General features: G+C 36.0%; 1 protein-coding gene across 1 annotated transcript; it reads right to left on the bottom strand.

The window, feature by feature from the left end:
* Positions 1 to 15,224: 15,224 nt before the first annotated feature.
* LOC146955318 (uncharacterized) lies at positions 15,225 to 17,998 on the bottom strand. The gene is made up of 3 exons (XM_085748199.1): positions 15,982 to 17,998; positions 15,668 to 15,831; positions 15,225 to 15,593 (listed from the first exon to the last, which is right to left on the bottom strand). The coding sequence occupies exons 1-3, from the start codon at positions 17,996 to 17,998 to the stop codon at positions 15,225 to 15,227; spliced, it is 2,550 nt and encodes an 849-aa protein (XP_085604325.1).

Raw genomic sequence — 17,998 nt, 5'->3', positions numbered from 1 at the left:
CATTTGATTGCTTGAAAAACAAGATTTTTATGTAAAAACACGTTTTCGGAAAAACTGGGCTGAAGAAACTCGCTAATAGCCAAATTTTGGCTAATAGCGAAATTGCTCCAGCAGCATTTCGCTAATAGCCAACCTGGGGCGAAAATGACAGCTTTTTCAAAAATCGTCAGCTCGTCCCTAGGGTCCGTGGTGGCTTTCGGGGGTCGTTTTCGCAGTCTTTTATATGTTAAAAACCATTTATAACATCAAGCATCAAATGCACATTACATCTAAAGTTTCTTAAAGAAACACATGGGAAGTCATTAACAATTCAACAATGAATGGCACATGAGAGTTATGATACGAATCATATACGGGTAGAAGTTAACTCTAAGAATGGGAAAACCATATAGCCTCTTCGTAGACTGTCGAGAATAAGTAAGTTATCATGTAACCTATGGACATTAGGTATAAGTTATGTATGATTAAGAATACGCACGTAATGATTCACTACTACGCGCGTAGATTACAGACTCGTGGTGATCATTCATGTAAGTTAAGTATAAGCTCTTCATGTATGAACAAGACTATAAGTAACATGTAGGTGTCATGTCTCTTGCGATTCAGGCCAAGGGGGATTTGAAGAGGTTCACGTTAGGGGGACGGGACACGCTTCGCAAGGTAGGCCCGCACGACACTGAGAGGAGTCTGATGTACCTTAGCTAGGAATTCATCGGTCAAGTAAGGGATTGTACTCGGGGTTACTCCACCCGATGCACTCCGTAAAATCAAATCAGATAATTGTATGTTACACGCTAACTTTCTAACATAATGAATGATCATGAATCATGCTATGACACATTTATGTTATAATACGAAGTATGCACAAGCTTATGCAATAGAATAAGATTATGAAGATTTTCTATCGACGATCTTAGTACGTCCCTGATCGTCCAGTTCAGGACCATGTCACGAATGGTTTATGATTAGGTCTTGATATGTTTATCACATCTTGACGTAGCGGTTTTAGGTTCCCTTGACCGCCATCACATGTAGAACACATGACAAGACTTGCAAGCTAAGTTATGAAGAACCTTATGACGATACTAGTATGCACGATCGTCTAAGTGAATATGTTTCACACACGTATAATCAACCGGATGGTTGTATTGTAGACACGTGGTTACACTAGGTTTCCCCCGAGGATACCTATAGCCTAGGATTAGGTAGAACTCACTGAGACATTATGTCTCATCCCAATCCTATTTTGTTTCAGATTAGCAGGTTGTGTTAGCAGGAGGTAGCATGCATGTGACCGAGTGGATAATCAACAAGTGCTCGTTCGTATCCGCTGCAGGATATGTTATGGATTCAAGAGTGTTTTACTATGTTTTGGACCGATTGTGTTGTTTTACTTGATGTACGAACGTGAATTGTTGTATATAATATTCATTCGAAGTCTTTATGTTGTAAATTTTAATGTATCCAGTACTAAAGATAATGCACATGCTAAACTTTCTAGATATGTTTAGTGTGGGCGTTAGATGGTTTATGGTTATATTTGGACGCACTAAAGGTTTGTTACCCTGTAATTTCAAGAACCCATTTAATACAGTCAATGAGATTTGACTTTTGTTCTTTCAAAGAGAGTTATTATCTTAAGCAAAGCCTAGCCAAAGCAGAAAGAAGATTAGTCAAAGTCTAGTCAAAGCCAAGTAGTTGTTGTCGAAGGGAAATAATTTGAATTCAAAAAGCAGCAGTTTTCTTATTGAAGACGTGGGGTACAGGCTGTTTTCGATGGAAGTAGTGCAGTTCGTGCCAGTTAACTTTTTGCAGTTATTTTCACTATGTATAAATAATAGTTTTTCATATGAAAAATATGTCGCCAATCTCTTATAGAATTCTGGCACTCGAAGTACCAGTGTGTAGAGAAAAGAATCATACATAATGTATGTAATATGATTTGTCGAACCAAATTACATATTTGATTATATATACTTATTTTATTTTTAGGAAATGTGAAAGGGGATATCTAAAAGAGTTGATTATTTTTTCAATCCATTAAATATACTACGTCGTTCTCTCAATGTAAGACATTTTTTTTATGTAAATAAATTTAGGAAGAGCGAATGGTGCCCAGGTCCAATACAAGGATCACTTTAAGGTTCAAAGAGCACTTACAAAGTATTTATATCTATATCTTTTAAAAAATGTCTACAAATTTATTTACATTGGTCATTGCACTGAAATAAAAAAGAATAGTTGTATGTTATATTTTTAAATAATATACATTCCCTTTTGAAAATTATCCTTCAATTATTATGAGATTAGTGTTTGAATTCTCCAATTTTAATAGGGGTATTTTTGCGAAAAGATAGATAATGTATCTTGTACTTTAAAAATGATCTTATAAAAAATAAAAATACTTTTCAAAAGAGTGCAACGTATATAAACAGGAAAAAATATTTTATTTAAAAGAATTCAAATCATGTGGATATACCTCCACTTATTTCATAATATTACAAAGAAAGAAGTTTCTTCGTGAATTCAGAATTAAATAAATGAAATTTGAGATCCATCCAATCTTAAACTTGAAACTACACTATAAATATAACATTTTACGTAGCAATTTTCTTCATATATTCTCTCCTTTTGTGTATATCTAGAAGATATCATTCTATTAAGATTAGATTTTTTTTCATCTTAGCACCCGTTTACAAAATGGCAAACAATGGTGGTCTTGGACCTTTCCTATGCCCCTATTGTTATAAGCAATTCAACTATAAAGAAGATCTTGACTATCACCATTGTTTGGCATTGAATCATAGCTTAAAGATGGAATCAATAAGAAAGAAATTGATCGAGTTGATTCAACTAACGTATGAATTTCCCTTTTCATCAAATGTTGGGGGGATGATGATAGGGTTAGTTCACCCACCAAACAGTTTTCACGAGATGCTGATGGGTTTAGTCCCACCTCTGACACCATCACCGCCTGCTGAGATTAAATTTCATGAGACCATGGACTTGCTATCCTCCATGGATTTACCTATCGAATCCATCATAATTTCTTTAGAAAATAATGAAGCAAGACACATACCACTAAGACTACAAGCACATACAACATCAACATCTGGGGAAATATCAACAACTTTGTCACTTGCACCACTCGAGTCTTCTCCAACAACAGTTTCAGATGCCAACGATCCAATGGAGTTGAACCTAAAGTTAAACCTCTAAAGTGTTTTAAAAAAAAAGAATTTAAGTTTAAATTGTATTTCGGATTTACCTATTTCTATGAGTATTTTATGTGCGTCTTTAGCTTATGTGTTTGTTTTACTTTCATAAGAAAAAGCTGCAAAGCATAATCAAATTTGTGGTTGATCGTGTCCAGTCTGATCCTGCATATGTATTTTTGTTGTTTAATTTCATATGTTCATTCTAATGTTCTTGTTTTATTTAGTTTAAATTTTTACTCAATATTTGATTTGTGTTATATTGTCAATGTTTGATTTAATATAAGATAAAAAATTAATTTTAAAGTTATTAATTACAATTATCCAGTCTAGAATGATATATATGGAAATTAGAATTAAGAAATAAAAAAAAGTAAAATGTATTATATCTGAAATTTGAACTAAATACATATGACATTTTACTTTATTTTTTCTTCTAATGGGATGTTGCTTAACACATTATGTTACTTATAATATTTTAAAAACATTTGACATACTTTACTCCTTTTTTAAGAATATTTTCATTTTTATCACAAAATCAATCAATTCATAAATTTATACAATATACAAAGGGGATACAAATGTTCGTTATAATTTTTTTCTTTCTAATATAAAACCGTATGTAAACAACTTTATTTATGATTTAGATCTTTTTTATTAAATTTATTTTAAATATAATTGGGATATAAATTTTTGTTATGCTTTTCTTTCGCGCATAGATGCTGGATTTGATCGACGATGTTCGTTGACTTGTCATTTAGGATTGAAGGTTTGAACGAGGCTTGAATGCTTAAAGAATTATACATAAAGACTCATAGACAAAGATTGTTGTGCTTTAGTTGCAGAAGGTTGATGATCTCAATTAAGGACCATGATCGTGCATCTTTCAATAGAAGAAGTGAAAGAGATATCAACCAACGTGGCCGAATGAATATTCACGTCAGAGCAATCTTGAACGTCTTTCCTTGTGGTGTATGGTTAAATTCAGACGCATTAAAGGTGTGTTAGCCTGTAATTTTGACAGGGCCATTTAATACAGTCAATGAGATTTGACTTTTGTTCTTTCAAAGAGTTAAGGTTATTATCTTCAGCAAAGCCTAGTCAAAGAGGAAAGAATATTAGTCAAAGCCTAGTCAAAGCCAAGCAATTGTTATCGAAGGGAAATAATATTAAAAAAGCAGCAATTTTCTTATTGAAGACGTGGGAGACATGCAGTTTTCGATGGAAGAAGTGCAGATTGTGGCAGTTAGCTTTTTGCAATTATTTCACTATTTATAAATAATAGTTTTTCATATGAAAAACATGTCGCAAATCTCTTATAGAATTCTACCACTCGAAGTACCAGTGTCTAGACAAAAGAGTCATACATAATGTATGTAATATGATTTGTCGAACCACCTTTACATATTTGATTATTGAAATTCTTATTTTATTTTTAGAAAATGTGAAAGGGGATATCAAAAAGAGTAGATAATTTTTTCAATCCATAAAATATACTACGTCGTTCGCTCAATGTAAGACATTTTTTATGTAAATAAATTTAGGAAGAGCGAATGGTGCCCAGGTCCAATACAAGGATCACTTTAAGGTTCGAAGAGCACTTAACCGCGAAGAGATTCCCATAACTTGTACTCAATTCTCTTAACCGCAAAGGATCTCCAAACTTTCTTAATTTAGGCATATCTTACAGGAACATCACGATCTTCCTTAGATGCTTGGGAAAGTTCCCAAATCTTGTCTTAATTTCCTATCCAAGGCGAACTTTCGGCAACTGATATAAACTTGGCACGAAGGAACCAACTTAACACGCCAATAAGTCCGACTATTATTAGCAATTCCTTTGATTCATATATCCTTAAGATTTTTGACTTACACTTTCTGCATTTGAAAACCGTAGCAAAATTCCCGAACATCTCGCACGATTTCTTCAATGAATACGGTTGTTGACTTGTCAACCTTAACTTCTCTAAGGTTCATCTTACAAGGTTCGATGGACTCTTCAAAACCTATCTTATACATGTTCGCATTACATAAGTACTTCCGTAGGGTTTCACAAACTTGTCAAATGTCGTACCTTGTTAGATAATAACGTTACTTGTCTTGTCGTTCTCTATTTTTTTTTTTATAGAAATTTTACACATTGCTATACGGGTCCTTGGGAACGAATAGATGTATAATCGTTTTTTTTAAAATAAACTTTGTTTCCAAGTCCCTCAGTACATTTCTTAACTCTAGGAGTTATAAAAATCATGATTCTATAGTATTATGGCAAGCATCGTTATCATTTAGCAAGCATGGCACATGGTGAAAAACCTTCTTAATCTTACATGTATTTCTCTTGTCTTGGCACATATCCTTTTTAGCCAACTGACAGTTCTTGTGCATATTTGACACCGCCCATTGAGCAACCCGATTACTACACTTGAGACTACTCAAATCTTTCTTGATTTATTCCGATGAGGACACATTCTTTTATACTTCTACCATAACTTTCACTAACTACAACAGTCCCATTACCCTAAACTCGATGCCTCGAGAACTACTTGCTTTTCTCATAATTCTTCTCACTAAAACCGTGTTAATATGTCTGACATTCTTACCTTTCCTCGAGAAGGTTCTTACTATCAAAACTCAAGGCTCCATGGATACCGTTAAAAATCTCATCAATCAATTTCTGCTGTGCCACTCCGATTTCTTCTGTTAACTTTAGCCATAGACGTTAACCCGTCGAGACTAGTGAAATTTTTCCATCCTTCTAACTACATGGCTACTATCTTCTTGAACTCTTCTCAACACTTCTAATGTTGCAACCAACGCTACGACCTTGCACTACTCATTACTTTGTAAGATTGAATCTCACGGTAGGCTTATTGTATACTCATATTATTTTCTTTGTGGATAGACCTTACATACTCACTGGTTGGGCTTACCTCCTGACATATCAATACCATACTTATACTTGTTCCCGAGTACTCTTGACTTATAGAGCACATCCTTACGAATTCCCATGGTGGACTCATCATGTACTCGTACATGCTTTCCTTGAACATCCAAACGGGTCATCGGCGTTGATGATTCCTCATTATATAGTGAATCCGGGTCCCATACGTTATTAGAAATCACGGAACAAGTTGACAACACATCTGTGCCATTGGGTCTCGCTCCAGGTGAGTTCAGACCGCTCTGGTCGTAACAGTTAAGACCTACGGAACCTCTATACAGTTCAAGAATGCCAACTCCAATCACCCATATGCATGTGTCCATTTTCAAACTTTGCAAATATTTAAAATTCATCTTCACAACGAGCCTTAACAGATTAATCAAGCAAAACATAGATTCGAGGAACACTATAACTTCCCAAGATCCGGGAATCATGTGGTCTCGCATAATTCTTCACTACTTTAACTTCTTGCCTCAAATCGGCTACGTTCACTCCATATGATGGAATCTCAAAACTCATGGTTCCAACTCCTTCTTATCTCTTGGTACATTAACTTCCGACGTTACCTTGAGCCGGATCGATTTCGTTAGTAGTTGTCTATGCCTTTTTATTTGAATACCTTAGAATGTAATGTGCATTCGATTCTTGATATCATAAAGGGTTTTATCGCGTAAAAGACTGTGAAGACAACCCCCAATAGCCACTACGGGACCTAGGGACGAACTGAAAGCTTTTGGAAAAACTGAAAAATTTCGTCCCAGGTTTGCCATTAGCGAAATCTTCTGGAGTAATTTGGCTATTAGCGAAATTTTGGCTATTAGCGAGTTTCTTCAGCTCAGTTTTTCCCGAAAACGTATTTTACATTAAAATCTTGTTTTTTTAAGCGATCTAATGCACACCATTCATCCAAAACATCATAAAACAATTCCTAACATTCACATAGAAAGTACTAACATCAATCAATACAATTCACGGCACATTGGAAATTAATATCTTAACCGCTATTACACTTAGCATTCCAATGTAAGAATCATGCTCACTCTGACATTCAAGCCGTTAACTTCCTTCATATATCACTATTCCTGAGAGCCTACTGATTTGTCAACGTACGCCGACTACTCCATTCCGAAATTCTTCTTATCCAGTAACTCTCCACTTGCATCCTAGGATATAGTCCCATCATAATTCCATCTCAATTACTTCTCTTATAGAAACTTCGAGCCAACTTAGATACCTCAAAACTTATCCTTCGTATACGAGATTCCATTAACAATTTGTCCAACATTGTCGGAACACTCTATCTTACCCTTAACAATACTTGTGCTTCCAGAGGAATCGAACTTCGTCTGCTTAGCTCACCAGCCACCTTTTGGCACGATTAGATTCTTACCTTCACTTGCTTCGGGTTCATACCTCCCAGCTCACTCCAAAACTTACTTCGTTCCTCCTGGGTCCTATTCAGCTCTCAGGTATCCGTTCTAATCGTCGAATGCTAAATTGAGTTGATCAGGCTCAACTAACAACAACAATCTGAACATTTACCTGAAATCCAATGGTCCCACTACCTTAGTTGAAATTTAATAACCCATGGCACGATCTGAATCGACCTGCTCTGATACCAAACGTAACGCCCATACTAAACGTATCTAGAAAGTTTAGCATGTTTGTTATCTTTAGTACTGGATACATTAAAATTTTCAATAATAAATACAATCATAAGCGTCCAAAACATGGTAAATGCGTCCTTGAAATCCATATCATCCTGCAGCGGGTACGAACGAGCACTTACTGAAATATCCACCCAGCTACTTGCTTGCAAAACCCACCTGTTTATCTGAAACAAATAAGGATTGGGATGAGACATAATGTCTCAGTGAGTTCTACTAATCCTAGGCTATAGGTAACCTCGGGGGAAACCCACGGTCACCACGTGTCTACAATACAACCTGACGGTTGATTATACGTGTGTGGTTATGTTTTCCTAGATGGTCGTGCATACTAGACCCGTCGTAGGTTTATCTTAACTTGTCATAGGTCTTGCTAACATCATACGTGTCATGGCGGTTAAGGGAAACCTATGACTGCTATGCCAAGATACGCTAAACGCGTCGAGGCCTAAACATAACATAGTCATGATACGATCCTAAACTGGACGATTAGGGAAACCTAAGATCGTCATCGGCATAACCTTCATAACTTGCTCTATTTCATAAACTTATACGTGTCTAACGTTATATCATAATCATGTTCATTCATTAAGTTAGAGGTTAGCGTTGAACAACAACATTATCTGAGTTCATTTTACGGAAAGCCCTAGGGTGGAGTAAACCCGACCACAATCCCATACATAACCGATGAAAACCTATATAAGGTACATCGGACTCCCTCAGTATCGTGCGCGAAGCTTATCCCGTTTCTCCTAGCGGAAACCCCTTGAGATCCATCCTAACGTGGATCACAAGAGACACAACACCTACGTCTTGCTTACTCATTTACCATGAATCCTTAAATGATCCTATTTGTGGTAAACTACACATATATCATAGTCTTGATCATACATACGTAAAAGGTTAAACCTATACATACTTGCTCGTTTACCACGGGTCCGTGAACTACCCGTTTGGCGGTAAACTACCTACTTAGTCTTACTCATTCATAGTGAAGGGATTAGCTTATCTATTCACGGCTTATCATGCTTGCATGGTCATTCTAGTTCATATGCAAAGAGAATTCACTAATCACTTCGCGTCTTATCATACATAGATTCATGCTTAGCATTCTAGTTCTCGACAAGCTATGTCGAGGCTCTACATTCATTCCCTTTCTTAGTTCATCACTACTCGAATAACTCGGATTAAACACTCTTGTGCCATCCTTGCCATACATGCTAAGATTGCCATGATTTTTGATTCAAGGATCATTTGATGTTATGTGCATTGCTTAGATGTTGTTTTGGGGTTATAAAGTCATAAAACGATGAAAGAAAGGCTTCAGATTGCACCACCGGCCCCAAGATGAGCCAACAAGCTAAATAAAAGTTGGCAAGGGCAGAGGAAGTCACTATTAGCGGATTGCTTTTCTGGAGAATTTCACAATCCCATACATAACCGATGAAAACCTATATAAGGTACATCGGACTCCCTCAGTATCGTGCGCGAAGCTTATCCCGTTTCTCCTAGCGGAAACCCCTTGAGATCCATCCTAACGTGGATCACAAGAGACACAACACCTACGTCTTGCTTACTCATTTACCATGAATCCTTAAATGATCCTATTTGTGGTAAACTACACATATATCATAGTCTTGATCATACATACGTAAAAGGTTAAACCTATACATACTTGCTCGTTTACCACGGGTCCGTGAACTACCCGTTTGGCGGTAAACTACCTACTTAGTCTTACTCATTCATAGTGAAGGGATTAGGTTATCTATTCACGGCTTATCATGCTTGCATGGTCATTCTAGTTCATATGCGAAGAGAATTCACTAATCACTTCGCGTCTTATCATACATAGATTCATGCTTAGCATTCTAGTTCTCGACAAGCTATGTCGAGGCTCTACATTCATTCCCTTTCTTAGTTCATCACTACTCGAATAACTCGGATTAAACACTCTTGTGCCATCCTTGCCATACATGCTAAGATTGCCATGATTTTTGATTCAAGGATCATTTGATGTTATGTGCATTGCTTAGATGTTGTTTTGGGGTTATAAAGTCATAAAACGATGAAAGAAAGGCTTCAGATTGCACCACCGGCCCCAAGATGAGCCAACAAGCCAAATAAAAGTTGGCAAAGGCAGAGGAAGTCACTATTAGCGGATTGCTTTTCTGGAGAATTTCGCTATTAGCGAAATATTTCGCTAATAGCGAGTTTCTTCGGGTCTGTGGTGCAGATTTTGCAATTTTGACCCAAAACTCGTCCAATTCGATCCTGCAATGCACCATAAACATCCAGCAACATATAGAGACAATAATAAACACATTTCATGGAAATTTAACATATAATCAACAATAAATTACTTTGGGGTACTAAAGTTTAATCAAAACTAAACTAACATAAATCATGTTTTCTTCACACAATTAAACACATAATCCCAAAGGTGGGTTCTATATAAGAACTCACCTAACATGATTCAGCAATAATAAGCTCCAATCTTCAAGTTCCTCTTTACATCAAACCCTAGCCATTGATGTCCTTATTCAAGATGTTCCAAAGGATTTCCATTCAAATTCTTGTTGCTTTCTTGCTTGCTAAGCCACTATGATTCATGTTTGATCACAAAAGGAGGAAGTTTGGAAGATTATGAGAAGAGAGGGAGGGATAGTTTAGAGAGAAGGAGGAGAGAATTCTTTCTCACAAAACCTAGAGAGAGAAAGAAAAGTGAAAATGAAGGAAAAATAGCCCTTGTGGCCTTAAATAGCCCTTGCGGCTTAATCGCGTTTAGCCTGACACTGATACTTAAACACATGCTTGACTGTTATCGTTTGATAAATATTCTTCATCATACCCGCTTCCCATGAACCTTGGTCCTCTGACACGTTTGACTAGTGATATGCCATTATCTGACGAGCGGGATGTTACAACATTTTACTTTATTTTTTCTTCTAATGGGATGTTGCTTAACACATTATGTTACTTATAATATTTTAAAAACATTTGACATACTTTATCCCTTTTTTAAGAGTATTTTCATTTTTATCACAAAATCAATCAATTCATAAATTTATACAATATACAAAGAGGATACAAATGTTCATAACATATTTTTTCTTTCTAATATAAAACCGTATGTAAACAACTTTATTTATGATTTAGATCTTTTTTATTACATTTATTTTAAATATAATTGGGATATAAATTTTTGTTATGCTTTTCTTTCGCGCATAAATGTTGGATTTGATCGATGATGTTCGTTGACTTGTCATTTAGTATTGAAGGTTTGAACGAGGCTTGAGAATGCTTAAAGAATTATACATAAAGACTCATAGACAAAGATTGTTGTGGTTTAGTTATAGAAGGTTGATGATCTCAATTAAGGACCATGATCGTGCGTCCTTCAATAGAAGAAGTGAAAAAGATATCAACCGACATGGACGAATGAATATTCACGTCAGAGCAATCTTGAACGTCATTCCTTGTGGTGTATGGTTAAATTCAGACGCACTAAAGGCGTGTTAGCCTGTAATTTCGACAGGACCATTTAATACAGTCAATGAGATTTGACTTTTGTTCTTTCAAAGAGTTAAAGTTATTATCTTCAGCAAAGCCTAGTCAAAGCAGAAAGAATATTAGTCAAAGCCTAGTCAAAGCCAAGCAATTGTTGTCGCAGGGAAATAATTTGAATTAAAAAAGCAGCAATTTTCTTATTGAAGACGTGGGGGACATGCAATTTTCGATGGAAGAAGTGCAGTTCGTGGCAGTTAGCATTTTGCAATTATTTCACTATTTATAAATAATAGTTTTTCATATGAAAAACATGTCGCAAATCTCTTATAGAATTCTACCACTCGAAGTACCAGCGTCTAGAGCAAAGAGTCATACATAATGTATGTAATATGATTTGTCGAACCACCTTTACATATTTGATTATTGAAATTCTTATTTTATTTTTAGAAAATGTGAAAGGGGATATCAAAAAGAGTTGATAATTTTTTCAACCCATAAAATATACCACGTCGTTCTCTCAATGTAAGACATTTTTTTATGTAAATAAATTTAGGAAGAGCGAATGGTTGCCAGGTCCAATACAAGTATCACTTTAAGGTTCAAAGAGCACGTACAAAGTATTTATATCTATATCTTTTAAAGAATGTTTAAAAATTTATTTACATCTTTCATTGCACAAGAATAAAAAAAAAATAGTTGTATTTTAAATTTTTAAATAATATACATTCCCTTTCGAAAAATATCCTTCAATTATTATGAGATTAGTGTTTGAATTCTCCATTTTTAATAGGGGTATTTTTGTAAAAAGATAGATAATGTATCTTGTACTTTAAAAATGATTTTATAAAAAATAAAAATACTTTTCAAAAGAGTGCAACATATATAGACAAGAAAAAATATTTTATTTAAAAGAATTCAAATCATGTGGGTATACCTCTACTTATTTCCTAATATTACAAAGAAAGAAGTTTCTTCTTAAATTCATTATTAAATAAATGAAAATTGAGATCCATCCAATCCTAAACTTTAAACTACACTATAAATATAACATTTTACCTAGCAATTTTCTTCATATATTCTCTTCTTTTGTGTTTATCAAAAAGATATCATTCTATTAAGATTAGATTTTTTTTTCATCTTACACACCCGTTTACAAAATGGCAAACAATGGTGGTCTTGGATCTTTTTATGCCCTTATTGTTATAACCAATTCAACGATAAAGAAGATCTTGACTATCACCATTGTTTGGCATTGAATCATGGCTTACAGATGCAATCAATAAGAAAGAAATTGATCGAGTTGATTCAACTAACGTATGAATTTCCCGTTTCACCAAATGTTGGGGGGATGACGATGATAGGGTTAGTTCCCCCACCAAACAGTTTTCACGAGATGCTGATGGGTTTAGTCCCACCTCCGACACCATCACCGCCTGCTGAGGTTAAATTTCATGAGACCATGGACTTGATATCCTCCATGGATTTACCTATCGGACCCCTCACAATTTCTGAAGAAAATAATGGAGCAAGACACATACCACTAAGACCACAAGCACATACAACATCCTCGAGTCTTCTCCAACAATAGTTTCATATGCCAATTCGACCAAATGGAGTTGAACCTAAAGTTAAACCTCTAAAGTGTTTAAAAAAAAGGATTTAAGTTTAAATTGTATTTCCGATTTACCTATTAATATGAGTATTTTATGTGCGCCTTTAGATTATGTGTTTGTTTTACTTTCGTAAGAAAAAGCTGCAAAGTATAATCAAATTTGTGGTTGATCGTGTCCAGTCTGATCCTGCATATATATTTTTGTTGTTTAATTTCATATGTTCATTCTAATGTTCTTGTTTTATTTGGTTTAATTTGAAGGGGAGAAAAACACAAGAAGGGGGGGTTGAATTGTGTTGGACGTTTCTTCGTTTTCTCTAAAACTCAGAACACTTAAGTTTAGAAACTTGAAGAACCGCTTCTGAATTGGGTGATCATGAGCGTATTCAGCGGAATAAAAATAGAGAGAAGGAAAGAAGAAAGACACAAGCAATTATACAGGTTCCTTCCACAAACCGGAAGTAGTCCTGTCCCCCTTGCACTTCCAAGGAGAGTTCACTAAAAATGTAATATCTGATTACAACTGCTCACTGCTAAAACTAGCAAGAGACTTCAAATGCTCAAGCACAACTTGCAAGAGTCTTCCTATGCTCAAGAACACAATCAAGAGACTTCTACGCTCAAGAACAACTGCAAGAGACTTCTAACCAAACAAAATTACAAAGAAAAATGTTTGAGATTGAACACTTGATATACAATCAGTGGTGTTCACAATACAAATCAGATAAGACTCTTAAGACTTAAGAATTTCTAAGATATGAACTTGAAAAACAGAAATTCTAAGTGAACTTTTGGATGTGGAATGATTTCAACAGAGTTTTGATGCTTTCAAATAGTTGTTGAGTCTTGTTCATTCTCCAAGTATTCACTCCTATTTATAGAGGTGTGAAATGAACGTTGTAAGTGCCAGCACATCCAAAAAGAGTCGTTGTTGAAGCTTGATCTTTCACTAATGATCCTTTGCCTGATTTAGTTATTGTCCTATGAAGGATCAATTTCAAATCCATTCCAGTTGAGAGGGAACATTTCTGCAGGCTTGGTTGTATATTCAGAGCTGTTATCTTGTCTTGTAGCAGAGACACAAAACAGAGTAGTGGAGAAGGTGGTTGTACAGTTCGTACATAGTACAATGTCAATGCTCTTGTTCCTTTTGCAAGCAAGTGCCTTCAAATACTTTTGAAATGACCGTTGCAAAGTTCCACTAGTCTTCTGCCATCTTTAGACGAGTTTTAATCCATGAAACAACTCTTGAATCCTTGAATTCTGCAAATTCAGTTGATCTTCAGCTTCTGGTGAAAATAGCGTCTGATAAGGCAGCTTCTGATGACGTGGCACTTCAGGACCTCTAGTCTTCAGGAGCTTCTAGTCTTCATTAGCACTTAGCCTTCAGGAGCTTCTAAGCTTCAATCTTGTTGATTATTTTGCTCTTTATTTGCTCATTCAGAACCTTTGTATGATATAAATTTTTTATCTATGGTCCTGTACACTTGAACAAATATTAGCAATTCCAATTGTCAAATTTTTACTACCTTGTTATCATCAAAACTCTAAAGGTTTATTGTTAAACACATTTTGTTCCAACAATCTCCCCCTTTTTGATGATGATAAACAATAGTATTTAAAACTTGATCAATTGTTGCTAATCTAATTAACAAGTTGACTTTGGGGTTCTGAGGTTTGTAAGCTCAGAGTATGAGGTTTGTAAGCTCTGACTCCCCCTGAGTCTGATAGTCTTTAAGGTGAGGTTTGTAAGCTCCCCCTAAGTTCTATCCAGGTTAATTAAATTCATTTAACGCGCAATAATGTTACAAATGAAAAGTAGATTATAGATGAGAAGAATGGTTCAATTAATTTTATTTGAAATTTGATACTCCTTCTTCCGTTCAGAGCTTATACCTTTCAGGTAAGAATGATAGAAGTTTTTCAAAAATAATTTTCAAATAACATTAATTATGGGGCTCAGAGCCTTTAAATACTACCACATATACTCCCCCTTTTGTCATTAGCAAAAAGAAAATAAACAAAAAGAAGAGATGAGAAAAACTTATAGTAAAAAGGTTCTGAGCAACATAAGCACATAATCAGAGCTTATTAACCATTTTCAGAGTAAAAACAAAAGTTCAAGGTTAATCAGAGCATATCTTAAGAACAATATGTAAAACATGAGATGATATACAATAATAATCAGAAGCAAAAAGAAGTCAGAGTTTAGATAATTTTTAGAAGCATAAAAAGAGTAACATTATATACAATACAGAAGCTAAAACAACTAAGGTGTGCATCTAAGGGTTGGGTTGTTGTGATTTTTGGATCAACGCCATCATGCGAATAATGTCCTTAGATTGCTTCTTCAAGAGCTCAGTCTGTTGCCTCACAGTTTCTTCAAGAGCTAACTGTCTCTGAAGTAGAGAATCTTCCCTAGCCTTAGACTCTTCTTGTTGTTTAACCATTTTCTGCTTCAGCATCTTGAACACCTTTGCTTCTCTTGATACATATTCTGATTCTGAATAGAAAGGTGCATTTGCTAGATACAAAATTGGTCCTCTAGCTTGCTCAGCTAAATGCATATTCTCCAAGTGACGTCTCACTGCAGCAACTTGGATTCTAAGAAATTTTTGGCTCACAACATCTAGCAGTTCAGAAGCTTTGCACTTCAAAGATGTCCAACGATCCTCATATTCAACAGATAAAGTTGGAACTTTTCTTAGTTGCACTAGAGCTTCACTTCTGTGCTGATCTTTGATAACTCAGATTCAAGGTATTCAGATTTTAGAATGTCTAATGGTGGTTGTTCAAGAGTCTGAATATCAGATGAGGATGAAGGTTGGTCAGAAACACTAAGAGTTTGGTGTTGAATTGGTTCAGAAACTGGGACAGACACAGAAGGTTCTGTCACAGGAACAGACTTTTCAGTAACAGTTTATGGAATGGTCTTTTGTTGAGTAGGTTGTGGTATTTGTGGTGTTGGTGATTGATGATGGGGGCTTTATAAAGCAACTTCCATAGAAGCCACTTCAGAGGCTTTTTGTAAATTAACACCAGGAAGTTCATCTTTATAATGACTTTCAAGATTATCTAATACTGTGGTGTCTTCAGTAGGGATTGATGATGAAGGTTCAACAGGATTGTCAGGAATGATCATGTTGAGAGGTTGAATGATTTGTGGTTGATCAGGATGGTTTGGGGGTAGTTTGCTATACTTAAGCTCTAAGAGTTTACCTACTCTAACCCCAATAGGTTCAGCTGGTGATACATGTTTAGCAGGCTTTTTGTGAAGCTTGGATGATGATGACTGGCCTTTAGGTTTAAGAAGGGTATCTATGGTTTTGTCATCACTATTAGTGGATGATGATGAAGGTGAGATGGTGATAAAGGGTTCTGAAATCTGAGTTACCTTGACTGAGTTGTCAGCCTCTGAGGTAGACTCTGGAGTAGCAGCTTTTGGAATAGATCCTGAAGCACCAGCTTCTGATGTTCCTTGAGTCTCCTCCAGACCCATCCGAGCTTCCTCTAGAGCATCTTCTGCAGCTTCACCAGCAATTGCCTTAACCTCAGCAATATTCTTCAAGAAGAATTCATCACAATTTTCCTGCCCAATAGCCTTGAGCTTTTCATCCCTCTCCTGAATGTATTGTGCAGCCTTCTCCTTCTTTTCTGCTATCAACTTGTCAGCATGCTCTTTGGCCATTCTTACCATAGCAGGAGTCACAACAAACATTGGAGAGATAATTTGCTCTAGAGCTTGCTTCCTTTTCCTAAGCCTTTGTTGTTCTTGCTCTTCTGCCTCTATTTCTTCAAGAGCTCCTTTCACCTCCTCTTTGGTGATTGAGGTATCTCCTTTACCACTTTTTCTTTTAGGAGTAGAAACAGAAGCACTGTCGTGCTTAGTTGCTTCAGACTTGGCAACCCTCTGTTTCTTAGCCTTAGCACCAGCAGCTTCAGATTCAGTATTGACCCTGGTCCTTTTGCCCTTGGTTCCTTCAGGAGCATCAGGAACATTCTCATCCTGAATGCTGGCATTTGATTCTCTGGCATGTGCAACTATATATCCAGCCAAGACTTCAGGATTATTCTCCTTTGAGATGGAAGGAAAATCCATTATTAGTTCTGATTCAGATATGGATATTTCCATACCCTTCTCATTGAGAGAAACTTCCGTGATAATCCCCATATAAACCAGAGTCCTGCTATTGATAATCTTCCTAGCAGTAGTAACCTTAAAGCAATTGTCAGAAGCAGGCTTGAATCTCCTCAGAATCTCTAGCAATTTGCCTTGATAGAAGATTTCAGACAGAAGCCTCCCACATGGTACTTGCTTTCTTTTCTTGTTGATTCCTTCTTTGATAGCCCAGCACAGATGATGCATGAGGTATCTAGGAATATTTATCTTCTGGAAAGCATCCAAGAAATACAGTACCAGTTTGTGTTCCAGATTAGGTTGGTCAGACCCTCCTCCTCTCTGAAGGAAGCAGTCAGTGATAAACTTCAGGAGCATCTTGTGATTATCCTCCATCTCCACAAACTTAGCAGCTAGATTTCCTTTCAGCAGCAAGTTAGTGAACCTTTCCAACATGACATCCTTCTTGTTGACGTTCCACTGAAATCTGCCTTCAGGATCCACTCTACATGCTTTGGCAATCACTTCTTCTGTGATGGTTATAGGAATACCCATCACTGCTGGTCTGATTTCCAAACCTTTGAACGGTTCAAGACCCATTACTTCTCTAGTCTTTCCTTTCAGACTTGAATCTCTTGACACAACTTGTCTTTCTTCTAGTTTTGCAGCTTCCAGATCGTAGACTTCAGCTCTCAACCAAAAATATTTGACCAGATTCTCATATGTTGGTCCATTTAACAAATGAAAGTAACCGAACAACTTTTGAGCATTTACCCATGCCTTCATGTCCACTTTGTATTTCTTGAGAGAGGCTAAATCCACTAGTGATTCCTTTTGAACGACCAAGGATTCAAACGGAATGGACATGGTTTTTGCCTTGATGATGTAACCTGATTCTGTGTTGAGTTGCATACTAGAACCACTTGTTGACGTTGCCAT

The sequence above is a fragment of the Medicago sativa genome, chromosome 1 (assembly GCF_051527215.1).
Source record: "Medicago sativa cultivar Bolivia chromosome 1, Bolivia_mono, whole genome shotgun sequence".
In the NCBI taxonomy this organism is placed as follows: Eukaryota; Viridiplantae; Streptophyta; class Magnoliopsida; order Fabales; family Fabaceae; genus Medicago; species Medicago sativa.
The sequence above is the reverse complement of the archived record's forward strand: the minus strand, read 5'-3'. Positions and strand labels throughout refer to the sequence as shown.